Source organism: Netta rufina, assembly GCF_964035555.1.
Source record: "Netta rufina genome assembly, chromosome: 2".
NCBI lineage: Eukaryota > Metazoa > Chordata > Aves > Anseriformes > Anatidae > Netta > Netta rufina.
The window spans coordinates 55,051,233-55,075,203 of NC_140124.1; the positions used below are offsets into that span (position 1 = coordinate 55,051,233).

Genomic DNA, 23,971 nt, shown 5'->3' on the forward strand with positions numbered 1-23,971 from the left:
TTAATTTGAAGAAAAAAAAAATAATTAACTAAAAGCAGGATTTTTTTTGTGTGCCGTTCTGTCACCTCACACGCCCACCCACCCCCTGCGGCCCCTCACCGCCCCCTCACGGGCAGCCCCCGCCCGCCGCGCACGCGGCTCGCCCTGACAGGCCGCCGCCACCGCCCTTGCGCCCTCCCCCCGGCGGCGCCCGCCAGTCCCCAGCGCCAACGTCGCGCTACGCCCGGCGGGCGGGCGGGGAACCCCCGCTCCCTTCCCTCCCCGCGGCCGCCCCTCCGCTCGCAGCGCGGCTGCGCCACCATGCTCGTGGCGGCCGGCGGTTGGCGGCCGGCGGGCAGCCAATGGGCGCGCGGCAGCTCAGAGCAGGGCGTGCAGCTGCGCGCCGACGGCCCCGTGCGCTCCTCGCCCCGCCGCAGCGGAGCCGGGCCGGGACGGGCGGCGGCAGCAGCCAATCAGGGGGCGCGCCGAGGCGGCGGCAGCAGCAGCAGCAGCAGTAGGAGCAGCAGCAGCAGCAGCAGGAGTAGCAGCGGCGGGATGAGGCGTCGCGGGGTGCGGGCGCTGCTGCTGCTGCTGGGGGTGGCGCTGGCGCTGGCCGTGCTGGCGCGCGGCGCGGCGGCCGAGGAGGACGAAGGTGAGCGCGGGGCGGGGCGGGAGCCGTGGGGAGCCCCGCTTCGGGCCGGGGGGGATGGGGGGGGGGGAGTGCGCTTGTTCCATCTCTGCTGATTAAATCGGGTGGTTGTAAGCGTGTGGCAAAGCCCCGGAGTTGCGATGGGCAGGCCGTGGCTGTTACGCCCCTTGCATGGCTACAAGGCAGGGTCCACGCAGAGAATCCGGTACGGAAAAGGTGGAGGAAAGCGGCTTTCCTAAATAAGGCTTTTGAGTGACCTGGAGGCAGATTACAGGTCTCGGCCGCCGTGTTTCTGGAGATGGAGGTCAGCTGGCTGGAAGCAGGCTCGACGCTGCCCTTCCCAAAGGAGGCTTCCAGGCAGCATCCAGAAGCTGTCCGTGTTTGGGTCCAGCTTTTTCACACGGGAATCATCTTACGCACGGAAAACTTTCCAGGCCAGGTTTCCAGCAAGGGTTGAAAGTTCAGTAAAGCCACTGCATAAATCAGTATCAGTTAGAGTAGCCCATCATCCCAAAAAAGGCCTGCCAGTCAGTGTCGCATACCTGGAGTTTTAAAATGAGCATCATCTTTATTAGTTGGCTTAAGTAATAATGCGTTGAAATTTGGGGTATGAAACTCTCCGTACTCTGCTTGAGGACAAGTTATAGCAGAGCTGTCGCTTCACTGCCTTGTTAACCTTCTTTGCAAGTAGCTTTAAGAAACAAAGATAGTTTGGGTGCAGCTGTTTTATTTTCTTGAGCTGTGTTATACAAATACTAACTTGTTACTTCTACTGTATCAGATGTCACAGTTACACTCATTCTCTGTCTGTTCTCTTGAAAATGTAAATTGACTCAAAGCAAAGTTCCTTCATGACAAAAGCCTCACTGCCCCCTTAGCTGCTCAGGTCCTTAAAGCAGGTCTTTCGGTCCCAATGCTGGGAGAGGTGTTAGAGGTAGCTAAAGCGATCCTAAGTGTCAGTGAAGCTACAGACTCCAGAGGATGAGTTCATGGTTGTTACAGAAATGCATGTTCTCCTTAAGATATTTTGGAAGGCCTAGAGTCCTGATTTTACATGCCTTTATCATGCCTCCACCTCTGGGGAGGAGGAAGTAGATGTGTGTAATGACCATACATCCGTGTCAAAGCTTCATGTTGGCAGGCTGTGCAACTGCTTCCAGTGAAAGATATAAAATTACTTCAGTGATACACATGAGATCCAGTGGTTTAGAGTTTTTAATTTGAGCAGAATCGCCATGTGTGATTCTTGGTTCTTGCCTTTCCAAGCTACAAGCTTATGCTGCTGTTACTGCAGCAGTCTTTTTCTTACAGGAGGGAAGCTAATGTTGTGAGCAGAAACAAGACTTGCAGTCTGGTCAGTTTCAAAGCTGCACAAGAAGAATTGACTAATGAGTTTTGCTCAAGTTCCTTCCTTGTTAAAAAGTCAAGTCTGATGTGCTTTGCTTGGAAAAGCAACGGGTATTGCACAGCTCCCTGGGAATCCAGGCACACACCAGCCTGGAACTCCCTGCAGTAAAATACAGCCCTTGAATCTACTGAGCACTGATGTCAGCAGAAGTTTTGGCTGCTGAACACCCCTGACAGCTAACTTTCTCACAGTGGCATTCCCAAATGTAAATAAATGAATGCCCTAGGAATTCTCTTGTAGTGTGTTTGGAAGCTCAGCCCTTCTACTACTGCAAGTGCTCTGAGGCAGCAACACAGAAGGTATTGTCCAGTTGTAAATAGTGCTTTTAGCTGATGTTTAGATGAGAGGGAAACAGTAGTAGTTGTTAAGAAACTTAATCCAGGTGACATCCATTATGTGATAAATGATCTCCTGTGATCTCTGACTGTGTTAGAGACTTCACTATTTTGGCATTATATAAAACTGGGTTCTAATTAAAATATACCCTCCTCTAGAAAATACGTTTATGCAGAGAGCATATGCACTTACTTTTTTTTTTAGTATCTTTTAACATAAAAATGGTTATCGGTATTTAGTGGTATAATGTCCATGATGAGAATGTTGCTGTGGTTTGCTGTTGGCCTGAAAATAAACTGGGTTTTCTTCCATTTTTTCCTGTTTGTACCTGGCCACTGAATATTACATATTTGTAATTCTTGACTTCAAATTCCAGGCAAAATCAAGAGTATTTTCAGAATTCTTGTCCTGGACACATAGACTATGTGTACGTTATCTACTGCCTCCTGCAGTCCTGCATGTCAACGTAGTTGAAAGCTAGCTAAACTTAGGTAGAGAATATATAGTTTTGAACAAGGCAACTTTTAATCTTCTTCCTGCTTTTTTAACCATGGAACTCCATGTGGCTAAAAGGACCTTAGTTACATTGATGCATGTTTTACATTAGGGATGAGGTACTGTCATCATTTGTTCTGTGACTGAAATTCCTATAAAAACATTCAGTAAGGTTTGTTTGCCTAGAATTATAGCAGTTTTAACAACGTCTTTAAAGGAACACATGAATGATCAAATGTTAAAGACACCATCTCAAATTCTAAGGCAGACTGAACCGTTTGAAGTGTCTTGGCACCAGATTTCATGTGCAAGTCCCGCTTCTCAAATTGAGCAAATCTGTCTTCTCCAAAGGCCTGTTCTAGTGGTTTTGGACTCCTTAAACCAAAGGGCCCCCTGGGTGGGGGGCCTCACTCCATTTGTTTCAGAAGGGCATCTTGTATCTATCATATGCCTGGGGATGGGTTTGCAGGGGTGTGTTATGTGACAGTCAGTTTGTTTTTACACTCGCTCCACAGCCTGGTGCTGATTCTGAGCCTACAAGCAGAGTGATGCTTTTGCACGTAGAAAGCCTCTTTAATGAATTGAAACATCTCTGTAACTGAAAGCAGGATAGGTCGGGGTGGCAGGGCTGGGCTTGAGCAGTTGGGGTTGGAAACAAAAATTCCCAAACTTGGGCAGCTGTCACTGGATGTGGAACAGGAACTAACCTAGTACTTCTTTAACTACAGGATACGTCTAATCCATCTTTAACCTGGTAGTTATTGAAACATTAAGCTTGACACAATCTAGTCTGTACTGCATTTTTTTAATTCTACTTTTCCAGAATCACTTACAAAAGAAATTGATGATGATGATGATGATGACGATGATGAAGAGGAAGATGATGACGATGATGATTCTGAAGTTAAAGAAGAGAATGGTGTGTTGATCTTGAATGATGCAAACTTTGACACCTTTACTGCAGACAAGGACACTGTGCTGCTGGAGTTCTACGCGCCATGGTGGGTTCACGGTCTTCAACACCTCCTTAGGTGGCAGGATGGGATGGGTTCTGGGGGATTTTTTGGCAATGTGCAATCCTAAAAAGTGAGCTTGGGCTGTTGTTTTTGGGGTAGAGATGTTTGCTTGTTTGTTTCTACTCTTTACCAAGTATCTATCTGAACTGTTTTAGGGAGTGAGGAGTTGTTGATACTGTTTCCTCATGTTAGTAGGCTGTGATTCTAAAAGCAGATGTCTGGGTCATGACTGGTTTAAAAGCATAGGTGGTTTCAAAGGCCAAGGAGGACCAGTACTGGACTGTGCTGTTGTCCAGGGCAGGAGATGGTTCTGGAGGTATCCCTTTCCCTGCTCCTGTAACATAGGAAAGAGCATGCTGTTTTCTGTCACCACGTGTTTAGGTCATACTGAGGGCTCCTGTGCCAAGGGAAGCACTGCTCGGGGTCTGTCTCTGCTCTATTCTTGTCAGGGAACAGAGATGGTCCCAGTGAGCCCCAGAAAAGTTGTGCAGTATGACCGTGCAGCCCGCTGTCTTGTCCTGTTGGCCTGTCTAAAACCGATGTACTTCGAGAAGGAGGCTTCCCTAACTGGGAGGTTTTCCTTTTGAAGTTCCAGTCTTTGTCCTTGCCAGAAGGATGCGGTGTAAGGATATAGTTCCTTCATACTTCTAGTTTCAACAGTGCCACATACACCAGCAGAATTTTGATCATGTACGCTGAGTTATACCAGTACACTTGGGAGCTACCATGGATTTACCTGTGTACAACTGAGACAGAGAACTTAAACCAGAATGTATCCTTTTTTTTTTTTTTTCTGCATTGTTATGGGCAAAAATAATGAGGATCATTAATGGGAAAAGTAAGAGTAGACTATTTGCAGTCAAGCTGGTGCATTAGTGCTGCTGCCAGAACCTCTCTTCCTTTGTGGCTTAGTGATATAATGGATAATTCATTTGACTTACCCATGTGTCCTGTTTCATAGAATCATAGAATATCCCAAGTTGGAAGGGACCCATAAGGATCATCAAGTCCAACTCCTGGCACCGCACAGGTCTGCCCAAAAGTTCAGACAATGTGACTAAGTGCACAGTCCAATTGCTTTTTAAATTCAGACAGGCTTGGTGCAGTGACTACTTCACTGGGGAGCCTGTTCCAGTGCACGACAACCCTCTTGGTGAAGAACCTATTCCTGATGTCCAGGACTTTTTCTAGTCTTTGAGGGGGGGGGGGGGAGGTGAGTATGATCTCACTTGAGGGAGAGTTGTGTTTTATCTAATACCAGTCTCATCACATGGAAGCCTATTCCTTTTTGGCAACTGTAGTTTGCCAGCTTGAAAACTGAACGTGAAGCTTAATATAACCAAGTAGAAGGATGTGTTGTCACCACAGACTAGACACTTCTTTTTTTCCTCCACCCTCTCCTGCCAGTTGAGAGGCTAAGGAATACAGGCTGTCTGTTACATACTACTTTTTTTTTCCTGTTCTGTCTTCAGTTTGTCAAGCTATATTCAGCTTCTCATATGCTGGTATCCTCTGCTGTGCCATTTTTTGCAGCAGTAAGTCATGCTCTTCCCAGAGAGTTTTGGCATGGTCAGAGAGAACAGGTGTTATGATATGAGAGTGGATGCGAGGCTTCATTAAAGCCCAGTTAACTTCTGGTTCATTTTTCTCTTCAGTTTAATTTTAGGGTACCAGATAGAGAAGATGAACCCAGATCAGATTAGGGAGAAGCTGAAGTCTGAGTGAGATGCTATCTGGGGGCAGGGAGGAGAAGCACAGTACAAGGTTTGCAACTTTGTAGAAGTAGTCATTAAATTTTCTTACGGAGGCTTTAAGAAGCATATATGGTATCTTTTGAATAGGTGTGGGAGTGGAAAAAGAAGAAAGGTTGTGATTTGAGTGAACTAGCTATAACATCTCTTGCTCTCTCACCACCACTACCACCCCCCATGAGTCTGAAAATATAGCAAGACAAATACTCTTGATACTGTGAACATCTGGTAGAAGGCCTCCTGGAAATGTGGGATAGTAAAATACATCTCCATGTCTGCCTTGCATTTATCTGTCTACTTTCGTCTTTTACAGGTGTGGGCACTGCAAGCAGTTTGCTCCTGAATATGAGAAGATAGCCAAAACTTTGAAAGAAAATGACCCTCCTATTCCAGTTGCCAAAATTGATGCTACTGCAGCCACTTCGCTAGCAAGTCGTTTTGATGTCAGTGGCTACCCAACCATTAAAATCCTGAAAAAAGGCCAGCCTGTTGACTATGATGGTTCTCGAACAGAAGATGGTAAGCACCAGTCCCTTACAGTTCTTCATGACAAAGCAAGGAATTGTATTGTTTTGCTACTCAGACCATGTATTTTCAAGGACTTTGATCTCAAATTCCATTGCATTAAGAGGAACAGTATTATGAAGGCTGAAATTTTGTCCAGTCTTCTAAATTCTCTGTACTAGAAGGTAATTCTGCAGGTAATCTGTAGAGCTTTTAGTGAGGAAAGGTTTTTAAAATTATGACTTGATTAGAGTAGGAGGTATTGTTGTGCTTGATGAGAGATCAGCCAGTAGGAAACATCAGGTTTGTAAATTGACATTGGGTATAAAACCCTGTGTTTCTCACTTAATGAACTTGTCTATCTTCACTTCAGTCAGAAGGAAAAACTACCTTTTCTGTCTGCTTTGAATGGAATTCACATAATAACTTGCTGTGAAGTATAGACTGTGTTCTGCATAATTAAGGTGCTGAGTAGGTGAAGAGAATATTAAAGACCTTGGCAATACCAGCAGTAAAGTAGACTATAAAGGAGCTTTATTAAAAAAAAAAAAAAAAGTGATATAGTGTAAACCAATATAAAAACTTGACTGTTTGTTCTAAGACCGTGCTTGTTGCTCTGATATCTTGATGTTGACTCTTCCTTTTGATATACTACAGATGTGATAGTGCAAACTTTAACTGGACTATTGAACTATCTTTCAGAAATTGTAGCCAAAGTCAAGGAGGTTTCTGACCCCAACTGGACTCCTCCACCAGAAGCTACAATGGTATTGACCCAAGATAACTTTGATGATGTTGTGAATGGTGCTGACATAATTCTGGTGGAATTCTATGCTCCATGGTAAGCAGGAAGGCAGTCACCTCTGCTTTACTAGCACAGCTGGCCTGAACGTGCTTGTTGAAGCTGTTTTCTGTCATTATGTCTCTAATAAAGAGGCTTGCAGCTCTTTCACTGCAGAGGTAAAGGTAACTAGCAGGACTATACATGTACATCGTAAAAATTGCCTTTCACCTTCCTCCTTCTTTAGGTGCGGACACTGCAAAAGGCTTGCTCCAGAATATGAGAAGGCTGCTCAGGAGCTCAGCAAGCGCACACCTCCTATTCCTCTGGCTAAAGTCGATGCCACTGCTGAAACTGACCTTGCAAAGAAGTTTGATGTTAGTGGCTACCCAACTCTGAAAATATTCCGCAAAGGCAAACCTTATGACTACAACGGTCCCCGAGAAAAATATGGTATTGTGCCTTCTCTTTTATTTTCTTTGGGCTTGACTATAAATGTATTGATGTAACACTAGAGCTTGCAAACTTGTTCGCATCCTAGGAATAGTAGTTAGAGGAACCTGAAAAAAAGATGTAGTCATATCTACACAAGCCAGCAGAATAAATTAGTCTTATCTTTGTAACATCTTATGGTGGCACTGTAAGCTCCTTTTAATATAAAGTAAATGTACAAGCTGGCAGTATGAGTAAATGAGCAGCCATTAGTTGCCCTGCTGTGTAAGGGCTGGTGAAGTGCTCAGTAATATTGAGAGAAGAATTAGCAATATCCGAGTGGAATCATGTCTCATAGCAGGGTCACAAGACTATGGAGGATCTAAAATTTCAAAAAGATGAATTACTGGGAAGGTAATTGGATCTGATATCCATGGAAGTCCTTGAAAGCAGCCTAAAAGAGACTATCCAGAACTGAAGCCTCTGAAGACCATGACTGCAGTCCTGTTGATGTGGTCTCTTGGTTATTGTGGAAAGGCTGCACAGAAAGAAAGGTGTCAGTGGGGAATATGGTATTAAACGATGCTGTAGAGAAAATGCCTGAACCTTTCAGTTCAGTAAATGTTCTAAGCAATTTCTTGGGGGTGGGTTTGTCTCGCAGGTATTGTCGACTACATGATTGAACAGGCTGGTCCTCCATCTAAACAGATTCAGGCTACCAAGCAGGTACAGGAATTTCTGAAGGATGGGGATGATGTCATCATTATTGGTATCTTTAGCGGAGAGACTGACAAAGCCTATCAGCTCTATCAGGAAGCAGGTAAGTAATATTTTAAAATATTAGAAGACCAGGTTGTTGATATTCTGTCCAAGACTTTATGCATGAGAAGTTCCTTTATTTTTGCTCTGAATTCAGTAAGGGACTTAAAGAGGGAAAAGGAGACTGAAGGGTGATCTTCTACTTTTACTCAAGGAAAAAAGCTCATACCAGGTCTTGATCATGTAACTGAAGTATCGGCAAGTCACAGGACATAATCTCTTGATGTTGTATCCCTAAAGAAAATTCCTAGCTGAGGAACAAGTCACAGCTTCTTGCTAGCTTTGTCATGTGCTTTTGTTGGCTTCATATCTGACAGTTCCAGAGGCTGGACTCTACTGAGTTTATTTGGGGTGGAGAGACTTTAAGGAAGGATCATCATCCATCTCTGGGTCAGTTTAGCTTAACCATTCCCAGCAATGCTTATTTTTACCACCACATTGACATAACACGCTGATAGTCCTGTTAACAATTTTTGCTACCACGCGTAAGAGGCAAAGCACTGTAAGTGCTCAGATCCTCTAATCAATCCTTGTCTCACAGGATTGATTTATTACAGCCACTCTCTTTCTGTTTGAGCCTTGAGAGAAGTAAGGGCTATTCCTCATGACATGGCTATGCCTGTTTTTGGGGCTGCCATTGTTTATATCTGGATTAAGAGCTGATCTGGCAGTTCTGGCATGGCAAGATACAGAACTGTCTCCCATGTTTCCCAGTTTGGAGGTGAGAGCTGTTACCTAAGACTCTGGGCCATAACGTGTCTGAGAGAATTTCTGTGCAGTACAGTACTAAGATTTTGGTTGAAGGCTGTCAGTTCAGTTCTTTATGACTCTTCATTTTTCTTAACCTTTTTTCAGCTAATGGCTTAAGAGAAGACTACAAGTTTCACCACACCTTCAGCAACGAGATTGCAAAACTATTGAAAGCATCTCCTGGAAAACTGGTTGTAATGCAACCAGAAAAATTTCAGTCAAAGCATGAGCCCAAGATGCATATTTTGGATCTTAAAGTGAGTAATTGGTCCAACGCTACAAAGTTTCTTAAGAGATTGAAGGCTTTATTTGTATGTATGAGCAGTTGGCATCTTTCTGATGGAAATAGTCCATTACATATGTGAGGCGACCTGTTTGTCTCCTGAAATTATTTTGGTTTGTTCTTCAAAACTTTATGAAATTAACGCAGAGATTATGCATTCAAATAATTTACTACTGCAATGTTCAGGTTAGGGGTAGAATGCTAAATAATTATTAATGCTTAAGGATTTGAAGAATATGGTGAGGGCATTGTTTATAACATGCCACTTCCTTAGTCATGCATGCACAAATACTAGTTTCCAGTACTGTGTAACAGAAATGCCACTTATTCGGATGTCTTTTTCCTGTTTTTCTTTTTTTTGGCAGGATTCTACAGATGGATCAGAGATCAAAGAGCACGTGCTAAAACATGCTTTGCCTCTAGTTGGTCATCGCAAGCCTTCCAATGATGTTAAAAGATACACGAAGCGTCCTCTAGTGGTTGTCTATTATACTGTAGACTTCAGTTTTGACTATCGTGTTGGTAAGTTCACCATCCCTCTTCTTTGGAAGGAAGCAAGCGATAAATAACTAGAAATCACTAATCCTGTTGTATTCTGGTTCTTTAGCTACTCAGTACTGGAGAGGCAAAGTTCTGGAAGTGGCCAAGGACTTCCCTGAATATGTGTTTGCTGTTTCTGATGAGGAAGATTATTCTTCTGAAATAAAGGATTTAGGACTTCTTGAGAGTGGAGAGGATGTCAATGTTGCCATTCTGGATGAAGGTGGCAAGAAATATGCCATGGAGCCAGAGGAGTTTGATTCTGATGTACTCAGGCAATTCGTGCTGGCATTCAAAAAAGGTATAGTTCCTAAAAAGAAAAAAGACATTTGCTTGTTTTCCTTCCATCACTTTTTCCCGGTATTATGGCTACAGTAAAATCATATGTGCAACCTTGTGGCGCTCTGTGGCTTAAAACTTTTGGATGATTCTTGCCTTTTTTTTTTTTTCTTTTAACCTTGGTACATTAACTTTGTTGTTTTAGCTATGCTGTGGCATCTAGCTGACACTAGCTAATATCTAGCTAACACTGAATGTGTTTGGTAAGCCTAAAAGCTGCTTGTAGCTTTGAAGTGCCTGTTGATCATTCATATTCATGGCTAGTATAATAAGTCACTGTCTAATACATTATGGATGGATACCAAAAAAAAACGGGAGGAAGCTTATAGAGAATTGAGATATTGTTGCCAATATTTCACAAGCTTGCCATACTAAAAAAATAGTCAGCAAGCTAGCCAGTGTTTCCTGTAGAGGTAAGCTCATTTAGTGGTGCAACACTTTTCCTTGGTGTGAGAATGTACTTCTGCCCTTTCTTAGAGGAGATCATAAGGATTGTTTTTATTCTACACTAATAATGGTGTGTGTTTTCCTTTCTTCTAGGAAAACTGAAGCCTATTGTGAAGTCCCAGCCGGTGCCAAAAAATAACAAAGGGCCTGTGAAAGTGGTAGTGGGTAAAACTTTTGATACCATAGTAATGGATCCAAAGAATGATGTTCTCATAGAGTTCTATGCCCCGTGGTGTGGACACTGCAAGAAACTAGAACCAGTGTATAATGAGCTAGGCAAAAAATACAAGAATGAGAAAAATCTAGTCATAGCCAAGATGGATGCTACTGCCAACGACGTGACAAATGACCACTACAAAGTAGAAGGATTCCCTACTATCTACTTCGCTCCGAAGGACAAGAAGAACAATCCTATTAAATTTGAAGGCGGGGACAGAGATTTAGAGCATTTGAGCAAATTCATAGAGGAGCATGCGACAAAACTCTCCAGAACAAAAGAAGAGCTTTAGATAAGATGAGGGATGGTAAAGAAAGAATTTTTTGTACCTTGTAGTTTAAAGAAAGTTACCGACAAAACTTCCTGAGAGAAGAATTCAGCAGTTGGAACAAGGAAATTGTTGAGCAGTAAAGCAATTGCAGTATGTCTTTTTGCATTGCAGGAAAGTTTTCTCTGGACACTGAACTTCTATGATATGAATGTCTTACGTTAGTTATGGTTTTGATCTTTGGAGGAAAAATACATCCTTTATTTTTTGTGACTATCTTGACCTTGATTCTTTGATTTCAATGCAACTGTTTTTTAGAAGTTAAGAGATACTACCAAAAAGAGAAAACCAAATTCCTCTACCAAATATACTTGTCTTCTTTGTTGGTAATAGTTACTTTGGGAGCAGGAAGCCAAGCTATCTTGCTATATTTCTGTATACTTACTCAGGTGACTGTATTACTGTATAGATTGAGGGTAAGAAAGGGGGTTTTCTAAAGTGTGGATGAAGTACTCAGTGCTATTGAGATAAGACACCAGTAACGTGCTAACTAAATACACACTAGACTTGTCTGCTTTTGATTTATGGATCTCTGTAGAGCAGGTGATGATATAATAATGAGAAGTCACTTAGAAAAATTTGATATGTGTTCATATTGACCAATTTATATCTTAGTCTTCCCAAATATGTTTTGGAGCAATTGGAGCATGATGGAAATAACATCTAGTGGGGCTAGTGCTTGGATTCTGATACCAGGTCTGTGTGTTGCTGTCCCAGAGAAGATAGTGTTTGGTACTGATTCTTCTGTGGGAAAGACTGGACTTAGCAGTCCAGAAACAGCCTGCCTTTTTCCAGAACTCTGATGCCATAGCGTGTGCCACTTGAGTGTCACTGGAGCAATTTTGCAGCAAACTTAACTTTACAGGTAATGCTCCTGACCTAGCAGCATTGTTTTCTGTCTTAGAAAAGACCAAAAGACCAAGTCTTCCCTCTGTTTCTGTGCTGCATTAGTTTTTCAACTTTTTGGAGGGTATGAAATCTAAAACCACCACACAGTCTTTTTTTCTCCTGATGAGACGGCATCTTCTGTGTAGCAAGAATAAACCCACATCCAGGATTTGGTTGTTAAAATACAGCCCAAAGCCTGCAAAGGGACAAGTAATGCTTCTCCTCTCCTAGTGTACTTTACATCCCTGTTGAAGGGGGTGTGCCTCTGCCTCAGTAAGGGACCGTTTCCACCTGACAGTTAACAACCTACCCAGCAAAGTATGACTAAACTCTCGCAGAGGTGAATGAGACTGCATGAAAGCTTTCCCTTCACTAAAAATTAAACTGAAGCTATTGAACAAAGCTCACCAGCAGATTATGAATGAAGGGGATGGTATTAGATCTCCATAGAGTGCTGGGGTGTTAGAGATTGCATTTAGCTCCTGTTGCTTATCAGAGGAAGCTGAGAAGTGCTGAGCATTTACTTACTCAGGATAACATCTCAATTGCTGCTTTGTGTTAAAGCAGGTGTAGTCATTTACTTCATTCCCTGGTATTGTCAGTCTTCTCTTCAGAGTAGAAAAGGCTTTCCTATACTGTCCCTAAACATACAGATGCATGTTAAGTTTAGGCAATGCTTCATCTACAAGACTCTTCCGAAGTGCATTATCTTCATCATTTGCTGTTTCTGTTTACAGCTTTTCTGTAGAGCCTTCAGAGGCCACAATCTGTGGTAATTGTCTATGTGTAGGTAATAGGACTGAGATCAAACTTAGCTGAGCGTCAATGTGTTAAAGATGATTTTTCAGCTTTAGAGGATGTATATAACCCAAGCAGAATGTTCTGTCCTGTCTCTGCCAGTTCCTATCAGCTCGGTTTTTCAAAGAAGCAAGCACAGACTTTCTAAATCTGTTCTCAAACATAGTTTAGGTTCTATCCCTGAGATACCTCACTTAACGCTGTGGGAAACTAAAGTGCTCCTGCTTATCATTTGCTCTTACAATAGCGTAGTTGCAGGCTTGTAGGTATCTATTCCAAAACAGATGTTGCCTAACCAACAGGAGGACACAGATAAATATAGAACATGTAGTGGGGGAGGGAATCCCTTGCTGGTGCTGAGGACTAAAGCTGGGGCTGAGGCTCCATTCTTGGGACAGTAAATGTCAAAAGCTGATAAGAATTTTCCACCTCTCTTCTTGCAGCTGCTAACTTCATATCACTGCCAGTACTGTTTCTGGAGATCTGTCTTCCACAGGGGGCTGTGTGGGCAGAAGCCACTGGGTTGAAAGCAAGCTCTCCAGCCTGCCGAGAGCCTTGCAGCTATACAAGGCCCTGGGAGTGGCAGAGCTGTGCTTGCATGGCAGTCCTGTGTGCTTTCTCTTCCCTGCCTTTGCAGGTGGAGACAGCCTGGGTTGCAGATACTTAGGTCTGTGCTCAGGGACTGGATTGTATTTTGGGGTGGCAGTGCTCGAGTCAGAGCTGTGTAAGAGAGAAATAAGCCTAGCTGTAGTATTACTAATTTAATTTCCTGGCATCTGTGAGCTGCAAGAGCAGGCACTGTTGCCATGAGTTAGTTACAACCATGAGGTTATAGGTTTGGTTTATGAGCATTAAAGAGTGGAGAATTCCTCATTCTGTGTTGGTGTCATTTGGCTGTATTTCTCACAAGTCCTTGCCTGTGCTCCTCGGCACCTCCACTCTGTAACTGATGTATTTATCCTGACTACTTTCCAGCAGACTAAAGAATTCTGTTGTCTCTCAACTTGAAGCAAAGTTATACTGGAAAGCAAATGAACTTCCTTAGCTCCAATATCCCATCCCCTGTTGCGTGCATTGTCAGCATCTCACAGACTTTCTCTGAGACTTGGCCCTGAGCTAGGAGTCTCACTGGGGTGGTTTGATCATTAGGCCGTGGCTAGATAAAGCTATCTACTTGAAAGGTGACTTTTCCAAAAATGTGCTTGATGCCTATAAGGAAAATAAGTCATACCATCTACTGGATTTTCTATTAAATGCTTTTCCCTTTCTGTTTCGGTTCTGTTCCCTTTCTGTTTCCCTTTCACATTAGAGTGGTGTCTATTCATCCTAAACTCCATTAAGGTATTACCTAAGTGCTACTGGTCAGTTTTGGTGTTTCACCTCTTACAAAAAGGGGAGAAAAAATACACACAGTGCAAAAAAGCAAGGGAGGAGGTCACCTGATCTTAACACAGCTGTACAAGCATATGATACCACCTCTGGTTGTAGTTTCAAGTGGAAGAAAGCTTACAGTTCAGGCTTCAGCACACGATTGCATAGCAGTAACCATTCCCAGATAGGCTGCAAGGAGCTCAGTGGGAAAGACCTACTTACCAGATCATGTTCTCATGCACAGCTTTGAGGGTGGGAAAAAAATCATCTGTAAACGGGGGTACAGTTTATGTAGTCAGAGCTGAGACTTCACGGCTACTCCCTTGCCCTGAAGGGCAGAGGACTGGGGTGGCAGCACAGCCACTCATTTGCTGAAACTGAGTTTCTGTTCTATCTGTAGGGCAGTCAAGGCCACAGCAAATGCTGTCCTGGGACCTTGATGCTGACTTTTTGTTTTGTATTGAAAGAGATTAACAAGCCATCTTTCTGCAATCAAAGTTACAACCTGGCTTCTACAAAACAATTTTGTTCTTCTAAGCTGTTAATTATGGTGATGTTTGGGGATGGCCCAAGATGTGTTTGGTAGCAAGCGAGGCATTACAGAGCAGACAATTTGATGAAGATATTTGCCCTCGTGTAAGGCTATATGTTGAGATAATGGGCTTCTGGAAAATCAACTGTGAATAAGAATGTATGTTAGGGGTTAAAGACTTCAGAAAGCAGCAATAAATGTGGTCAAAATTCTGTCCTTTCTCTTACAGTAGGCAGGTAAAACCCCTGCAAGCTGGCTGTGCTCCAAAATGCATTTGGTCATGATATGAAGTGGAACTGTACAAAGATCAGAGGACTGAGTGTTGCAGCCTGTGGGGTAATGAGTATATCAAGCCCCATGCAAGCGAGTATGTAATCCACAAAAGCGATACAAAGCCATGTATTTGTTAAGTACAGCAAGCAAAAGCCAAATTGCTTAAGTTGCATAGCTCCCTTTTTGGTAAAAAGTGGGTAGCTGTGACCAATGGTATCTGAAAGCTCTGAAGTACTGCACTACCTTGCCTCTGTTACTAGGTTTTTCGGGGACATTGGTTTGAATTGTGTGTTGTCACAGGAATCACTACAAATCACCATGGTCCATGGTGGCCAGGGTCCCCTGGTGTCGAGGAAGAAGGGCTTCCCTGCTTTTCCTGCCTGAACCTGTAGTAGGTTGCAGGAAGCCATGGGCTGGCAAAAGCTTTCTAGGCACACAGCCTCACTTGAAATCTGTGTCCAGAGTCCCACAGAGCGCAGAAGGCTGCTTGCTCATCTTTGGCAGACCCTTGGCCCTGAAGCTGACTTCTTTAGACGCTATTGTGCATCCTTCCACAGTCCAGGAGCCATGGACTGCTGTCATTTCAGCATGAATGAGGTTCCTGTGCCATGAACAGCTGGTCTTACGCGAAGCCACCTTGTGGTTACCTGAGTCTTTGTACCATGGCTCTCAGGAACTCCTGAAGGCCTGTCTGGCCAAGTCCTTGGCAGAGGCTGAGTGAGACTGCTCGGTACAGGAACGACTTGGTCTGGAAGGTTGTGGCCACTCTCCATTTTCATCTCTGCTTGTAGAGAGGAAAAGATTTCCTCTGTGAGTTACCATGACTCTATACATCAGAAAGGCGGAAGTTTCCCTTCCAGAAATTCTCTTTGTTCAAATCCCAAGCTCTGTGCAGCTTGGTAAACAAAAACACAGAGAAGATAAAGCTACATTTAACACAACCATGCAAATAAAACCCTTATCACTATCAGTAACCCAATCCTTTGATGGATTTCATTGTGCTGGGGTTTTGAACAGCCATTTGTTTCTTCATTGTGAAAGCTGATGTTTGTCAGCCTGCTCTTGATTAATGTGCTACTTCTTGCTTTATCTAAGCTACAGTAACCTTCTTGAAATTTAGTATGCTTTGTCTTACAATAGAGAATTATTCTGTAATACAGCCTAGCACACTGCTGCTCAAAGTGATAGAAGTAGCATAAAAAAAAAATACTGCAGAAGGTGGGCTCAGAAGAAAAGTAACTGATAACCCACATTTCTATAAAGTCTGAGAAATCAAGACTAGACATGACCATTTACTCACTCTGATTTCTTTATATATCAGTCTGTGTTTCCAGCTGTTTAAGCCTAATAACTTGCATTTAACCTATGTACCCATTTAAAAAAAAAGTCTACACATAAGTCATAGAGCTTTCGTTAAGTGCTGATGCTACACTGATGTCTGCAAAATGCATTCAGGTAATGGATCGTGCCTTGAAAGTAGTACTATTTTGAGTACAGAAGGCAATTTTGCATTCAATTACAGTGATATAGTTCATATTACTTCTGCTTTTACCTAGAGGTCTTCACAGAAGGCCTAGTGGCAGGGGGGTTGAGTTTTGTTCAAGATCCTTCCAACAAATCTGAAGGAGAAATAAGCAAGCAGTATGTGCAAATCTAGAGAGGCATTTATTGGTGTACTAACCATTCCATTGAAATTTAAGTGGCCTTACTAATCTGCCTCCCTCTATTTTTCTGAGAGCTCATCCTTAGAGTTCAATTCAGACAAAGCTGTTGTTAAATCTTTAAATAGAAAAATCACTGAATAAATGAAAAAAAGGTCACTGTGGGCTTTGTTTTTCATTTTCATGCTTCCACAATACACCACCATTAATGAGATCCTTGATGCTTGCTGTTTTCTGTAGTGGCACAGCAGCAGGAGGACAGGCAGCGCTTCCTCATGCTGACAGCTGTCCAACAGGACTGCTAAGGATCAAAACGTCTTTGATCCCAGTGATGTGGCAACAGCTTCAGTGGTACAAGCAAATCAGTGTGTGCTTTATTTCTAACAATGCATCCTTGTTTTGCTGAGAATTAAGTTGTTGGATAATGTAGGAATGGTCAACCTTAATCAGCCACACTGTACTTAAACACCTCAGCCTGAGGAGATGCAGCTGAACAATGGATGTGTAAGTAACAAGTCATCCTCATGGCTGTGGAATGCTGCAGTTTGAAGGACCAGACCTAGCTGATTGATCAAAAGCATAATGCTCGGAAAATAAAGAGAAAATTCAAATAATGTGTAAAGATCACTATAAATGTCACCACACATAGTACTGCTCATCACTCATCATAACATTAGCAAATACAGATCAATAACTATGTGAGTGGGGAAAAAAAAAAAAAAAAAAAAAAAAAAAGTGAAGACTTTTGAAAGTCTTTGAAAGATTTTGAAAGTGAAGTCTGAAAAATATGTTAATTCAGATACAGAATAAGTAGAAAAGCATAAAGATCTACTTGGAATTACAGGTATTGTGTTATTGTTTGACAAAAAAAAAAAGTCTGGTCTTAAAACACCAGTTTTAGCTTATCAGTAGCTGAAATCAATAATAGATTTAGTCCACTCATTTTTAATCTCAGTAAAAGAAAGAATGTGCATTGCTTGACTCAAGAATGGCTTCTATAATAGACAAAGAAACTAACTTCAAAGAGTCAGTCAAATGCATTCAAAAATATACTGCTGGACTTAACGTGTTTGGCATCCAAAAAGAAGTGGTTATTATGTGGTTCTCTGCTAAGATATTTCCTTTCTCCTAGGTCAAGTTGTTTCTTTTCTCTCTCTCTTTTTATTTATTTATTTATTTATTGTTATGTTGAATCCAATGTTACCTTTTCAGAATAAGGACTGCTACAGTGACAAAAAAAATAAATAAATAAATAAAAATTGCCTGCCTTCCCTGTACCCAGAGATTTTGCCTCATCCAACCAGCCCCTGCCTGCCCACAAAAACTCATGGCTTCTTACACCTGCAAACCCAATGTGCTCTTGGGATTCCCTCAGAGCTCTAAAATCCCACATTTTTCTGACTCATTAACCCTGTTGCTTGCACTAGAGCCAGATTTGGCACCTGTATTTCCCCACGCCCAGCCCTGGGAAGGGGGTGCAAAGGCTGGGAGGTATTTAAAATTGTTATTGCACTAGGGCAAGCCGAGAGGCTGGGAGCTGCACGGAGACCTGCAAAAGGCAAGGCTGGGACTCTTGCCCGAGGATGGGGCTGCAAAAGACCAGTCAAGTGCAGTAGTGGGAAGGGGGGAAAGAGAGAACGAGGAGATCAATCTGTAACTGACTGTGAACAATCAATTGAGATACCCCACTACCTTCGGACCAGCCAGCAGCCTAACGCTACCAAGGGTCTATTTATACCTTCAGTATTGTACTGCTCTTCCGGATATGGCTACTGTTGGTTCTGTGCTTTTGGTGCCGTGTTCTGGCGTCGTGATCTCGGTGCCAGCTCTGTTTCTCGACACCAGGCTGGATTTGGGGCATTCGGTCTCCGAGCGGGGCCAGGACACGACCTTGCCGGCCAACCCGCGCCGCGCTGCCCTCTGGGAAGGCGGTATGCAAATTAAGCACAGCTCCGCTGCTGCTGGCGCCAGCGGGTGGGCGTGGCCATGCCTCCGGCCCCGCCCCCCGACACCCTCCCACACTCCCCTATTTTCTCTGAGGTGGGCTGGTGTCTGCCAGCTGAGGGAAAGGAGAAAAGTGCGGCAGGAGGGGCTGCACAGGCACCCTGCGGCTTTCAAGACGTGTTTTAGAAGCAGCCCTATGGGGAAAAAAAGCATGTTTCTGCTCTGGGCACAAACTCCTACACTCAGGGTGCCAGCAGGCGCGTGACGTACCCCTGGGACTGAAGGTCTCCAACAGTGCCAGTGTTCGTGAACACCTCGTTAAAAATAAACAGATGAGTAAAGCTGTAAGCTTTGCCAGCTGATCTCATGGCTGGAGAGGCCTGGTCTGCAATAATTTGGACCTGAGTGTTCTGCCACCCTGTGAGGCACGCCAGCACCTGGAGAAAGCAAGCACGTTGTGTGTGCTCACAAGAAAGAAGAAACCTAACGTTGTGACTGACCTCGTCAGTATAGCACGTCAGGAGAGTGTAGACTTCAGCATATGTCACCTGCAGGTGCATTTGGTAACAGAATGGAGCATCAGCAGTGTTCAAGAGGGACAGAAGCAACAGCAGTGGTTCTTTAGTATGCAAATAGAAGATCTCCAGCACAGAGCTCAAAGGAGGAAGAACAGAAGATGAAATGGATATCAAAGGAAAAGAATAAAAGATCTTCTTAAAGTAGAAAAAATACGCTCCCACTTGTGGTGAGGGCACCACATCTTTACTGCTTTTCAGACACGCATGAATGTGCAATGGATTAGCATTGTTTTAAAGAAACTTCTGCAGTGTATATGCGCACACTTCAAGTGTGTGGTATGAATAGTTGTTTGTGATTGCCTCGTTTTCATGTTATTTAATATACCACTTGTGTTAATTACCGGAGAAAATTATTCACAGCAATCTGTCCAAAACTGAAAATCTATAAAGTGCAATATAAATAATCATTGTGCAATTTTAGATTTGTTTAAAATTACGGTTATTCAAAATATCCATGACATCAGTCACAGGATTTTTTGGTCAGTATCTTGGTGCCTCAAGACATCTCCATAGCTTTCTCATCAGGACTCACTTGCCAGCCAAGGATAGCAGCTTGCTTTGTGCCAGCCCAGCCATTTATGCAGAAAATAGAAATCCCTCTCTGAAATCAGTCTTATTGTTGCATAAAGTAAGCAGAAAGCAGAAAATACGTAAGTGGGCACAAGCTTGGTCTCAAGCTGAGAACATCATTAGCTCCAAAGAAAATGTTCTTTCTAGTGTATGTTGTATATTTCATTATATTATTTACTTTGTATAAATAATCTGACCAAAGCTCTAGCATGAACTTCAGCTGAATCAGCCTAACACGTACACAACAGCCAAGAAAGGCTTCATTCCACTTCTATGCCACCAGTTGCTCCCTTGCTGGTCACTTCTTTGCTAGGTTTGTTCTCTGCCAGGTTAGTGACTTGAATTAGCTCACAGAGAAAATGAGCACCAGAGGCAGCACAAGGCAAGCAGCAATGTTCAGGACAACGAGGAAAGAAAAATTGCACGTGAGACTACTACCCTCTGCCAGAAGCAAGCTGATAGATCTGGTCAGCTGCAAGAAGGGACTCCATGTCTCAGACCATCTCTTTAGCATATTTTTCAGCTTCTTCTGTATGTAGCACAAACAGATATAGAGAAGCACTCATTCATGTAAATTATTTTCCCCTAGGCTTCTCTCCTTCTTCTCAAGAAGGCTTCTTTCACTGTGAGAATATGACGTATCTACTCTGCTGGGGGCTGGGGGGAATCCCGGGCCAGCCACAGCTGCTTTCTTGCTTTCCATAATCAAGGCACTGAAGTGGAAGCAATTGGTGGTTAATCCTCTCTAATTACTACCTTTTTCCTTCCCCTAAGGTCTGTGATTATTGAAAGAAGTTGGGTTTTCCAGGCCTTGGAGAGCTTCTCTGCATTCATTCATTCATTTATTTATTTATTTATCTATCTATCTATCTATCTAAAGGCCTGTGGGTACTTGTCTCCATTAGCCACTAGGTCTGGTGTAATTCATCACTGGGATGGTTTCCGTAATTGACTGAATGCTTCCCAGCTGACTCTCACTTCAAACTCGTGAAAGCTTCCTCAGTTGTCAGCATATACTTTGGGGAAATTGCCTCTTGGTTAGTGGATAGGCAGGACTGTGTGTGCTTTTATTCTGATGATCCTGCTCTGGTAGGTGTACACGTACAATAAAGCTCTGCAGGCTGGAAGGCGTATTTGGTGAGAAGTGGCTGAGGACACTGGGTTCCTCAAGCCTGAAGAAGATGAGATTGAGGGGTGACCTTATTGCTTTCCACACCTTCCTGAGGAGGGGAAGCTGAGAGAGATGATTGTCTTTTTTTTTCTGGTACCTGGTGGCAGAACAAGTGGGAATGGCTCTCAGCTGCATTGGGGAAGTTCAGACTGGATGTTAGGGAAAGCTTCTTTACTGAGAGGGTAAACAGACACTGGAACAGGCCTCCAGGAGTGGTGGTTGATGTGCTGTGTGTGTCTGTGTTTGAGAGGCACGTGGATAATACTTTTAATGATATGTTCTAATTTTGTGTCAGCCCTGAAGTAGTCTGATGTGCTTGCACTTGATCTTTGACGGTCTTTTCCAACTGAACAATTCTATTCTATGTGCCCAAGCTCCATGACGTTTTGGTGCTTGTTGCAGAAAAGATGCAAGTATCTGGTACTTTAAGCCCCCAGTACATATGCAGGAGGAGAATAACTACCTATCCCTTGCCCACTGCTGTGTTTTCATGCCTTCTACCTGTCCTTTCCTAGAGCTATGACTCTGGCACATTTTTTCAACTGCAGCCCTGCAAGCTGCTTCTGCAATTGGTATTAGATGACCAATTGAGGTGAGTACCTATGAGAGAGTAACAAAGTCTGATCACAGAATCACAGAATTTCTAGGTTGGAAGAGACCTCAAGATCATCGAGTCCAACCTCTGACCTAACACTAACAGTCCCCACTAAACCATATCCTTAAGCTCTACATCTAAACGCCTTTTAAAGACTTCCAGGGATGGTGACTCCACCACTTCCCTGGGCAGCCTGTTCCAATGTCTAACAACCCTTTCTGTAAAGAAGTTCTTCCTAACATCCAACCTAAAACTTCCCTGGCACAACTTAAGCCCATTCCCCCTCGTCCTGTCACCAGGCACGTGGGAGAATAGACCAACCCCCACCTCTCTACAGCCTCCTTTAAGGTATCTGTAGGGAGCAATAAGGTCGCCCCTGAGCCTCCTTTTCTCCAGGCTGAACAAGCCCAGCTCCCTCAGCCGCTCCTCATAGGACTTGTTCTCCAGGCCCCTCACTTGTTCTCCAGCTTGGTTGCCCTTCTCTGGACTCGCTCAAGCACCTCCATGTCCTTCTTGTAGCAAGGGGCCCAAAACTGAACACAGTACTTGAGGTGCAGCCTCACCAGAGCTGAGTACAGGGGGACAATCACTTCCCTAGCCCTGCTGGCCACACTGTTTCTTATGCAAGCCAGGATGCTGTTGGCCTTCTTGGCCACCTGAGCACACTGCTGGCTCATATTCAGCCAACTATCCACCATCACTCCCAGGTCCTTCTCCGCCTGGCAGCTCTCCAACCATTCCTCTCCCAGCCTGTAGCTCTGCTTGGGGTTATTGCACCCCAGGTGGAGGACCCGGCACTTGGCCTTGTTGAACTTCATGCAGTTGACCTCAGCCCATCGGTGCAGCCTATGCAGATCCTCCTGCAGAGCCTTCCTACCCTCAAGCAGATCGACACACGCAGCTAGCTTGGTGTCATCTGCAAATTTACTGAGGGTGCACTCAATGCCCTCATCCAGATCATTGATGAAGATATTAAAGAGGACCGGCCCCAGCACTGAGCCCTGGGGGACGCCACTAGCGACTGGCCTCCAACTGGACTTGACTCCATTTACCACGACTCTTTGGGCCCGGCTATCCAGCCAGTTTCTAACCCAACGAAGCATGCGCCAGTCCAAGCCAAGAGCAGCCAGTTTCTTGAGGAGAATGCTGTGGGAGACGGTGTCAAAAGCCTTGCTGAAGTCAAGGTAGACCACATCCACAGCCTTTCCCTCGTCCACCCAGTGCATCACTTTGTCATAGAAGGAGATCAGGTTTGTCAAGCAGGATCTGCCTTTCATAAACCCATGCTGACTGGGCATGATCGCCTGCTTGCCCTGCAAGTGCTGCGTGATGACTCTCAAGAGGATCTGCTCCATGAGCTTTCCTGGTACTGAGGTCAAACTGACAGTCCTGTAGTTTCCCGGGTCTGCCCTCCGGCCCTTTTTGTAGATGGGCGTCATGTTTGCTAGCCACCAGTCAAATGAGACCTCCCCCGATAGCCAGGACTGCTGATAAATGATGGTAAGCGGCTTGGCCAGCTCCTCTGCCAGTTCTCTCAGTACCCTTGGGTGGATCCCATCCGGCCCCATCGACTTGTGCACATCCAAGTTCCATAGCAGGTCACCAACCAGTTCTTCGTGGATAGTGAGGGCCACATCCTGCTCCCCATCCCCTTCCACCAGCTCAGGGTACTGAGTATAAAGAGAACAACCGGTATTGCCGCTAAAGACTGAGGCGAAGAAGGCATTGAGCACCTCTGCCTTTTCCTCATCTCTTGTAACTAAGTTTCCCCCCACATCCAGTAAAGGATGGAGATTCTCCTTAGTCCTCCTTTTTGTGTTGATGTATTTATAAAAACATTTTTTGTTATCTTTAACGGCAGTAGCCAGATTGAGCTCCAGATGAGCTTTGGCCTTTCTGATTTTGTCCCTGCACAGCCTCGCAACATCCTTATAGTCCTCCCTAGTGGCCTGCCCACTTTTCCAAAGATTATAAACCCTCTTTTTTCTCCTAAGCTCAAGCCACAATTCTCTGTTGAGCCAGGCTGGTCTTCTTCCCCGCCAGCTCATCTTTGGGCACGTGGGGACAGACCATTCCTGCGCCATTTCCCTCTTGAAGAGCGCCCAGCCTTCCTGGACTCCTTTGCCCTTCAGAACTGCCTCCCAAGGGAGTCTACCAACCAGTGTCCTCAGCAGCACAAAGTCATGATGAAGTAAGTTATTAAAAAAAAAAAAAAAAAAAAAAACTTGTTGCCTTGGAGTGGCCTGTAATTACGGACAGAAGCATGATATAGGTAAAACTGACTATAACAGGAAAGGAAGCTGTCTTCATTACTTAATCAGAAAGAGTTTTGTGGTAAATTTTACACACTTCATTTTGAGGGGATGGATGCTTTCTGAGCAGCAATAAAACCTAAAACACAGAAAATGGCAAAGCAGAGAGAGAAGGGCTACTTTTACTGTAATTGGTCTGGAATCATACATTAAATGTTCCCCACATTTTTTTCTAAATGTTCTTTCTTTTTTTTTTTTTTTTTA

General features: G+C 43.9%; 1 protein-coding gene across 1 annotated transcript; it reads left to right on the forward strand.

The window, feature by feature from the left end:
- Positions 1-363: 363 nt before the first annotated feature.
- PDIA4 (protein disulfide isomerase family A member 4) lies at positions 364-11,290 on the forward strand. Its single transcript, XM_084282548.1, has 10 exons — positions 364-631; positions 3,691-3,868; positions 5,948-6,153; positions 6,841-6,979; positions 7,167-7,372; positions 8,013-8,171; positions 9,026-9,177; positions 9,569-9,725; positions 9,811-10,044; positions 10,623-11,290. Exons 1-10 carry the CDS (start codon positions 535-537, stop codon positions 11,036-11,038), a joined length of 1,944 nt encoding a protein of 647 aa, XP_084138674.1. The 5' UTR covers positions 364-534; the 3' UTR covers positions 11,039-11,290.
- The last annotated feature ends 12,681 nt before the right edge of the window (positions 11,291-23,971 follow it).

Bases quoted from the DNA above. Each gene is read 5' to 3' on its own strand.
- PDIA4 (XM_084282548.1), top strand. From the start codon at position 535: ATGAGGCGTCGCGGGGTGCGGGCGCTGCTGCTGCTGCTGGGGGTGGCG. The intron at 8,172-9,025 runs GTAAGTAATATT...ACCTTTTTTCAG, and splicing joins TCAGCTCTATCAGGAAGCAG to CTAATGGCTTAAGAGAAGAC. The intron at 9,726-9,810 runs GTAAGTTCACCA...CTGGTTCTTTAG, and splicing joins CAGTTTTGACTATCGTGTTG to CTACTCAGTACTGGAGAGGC.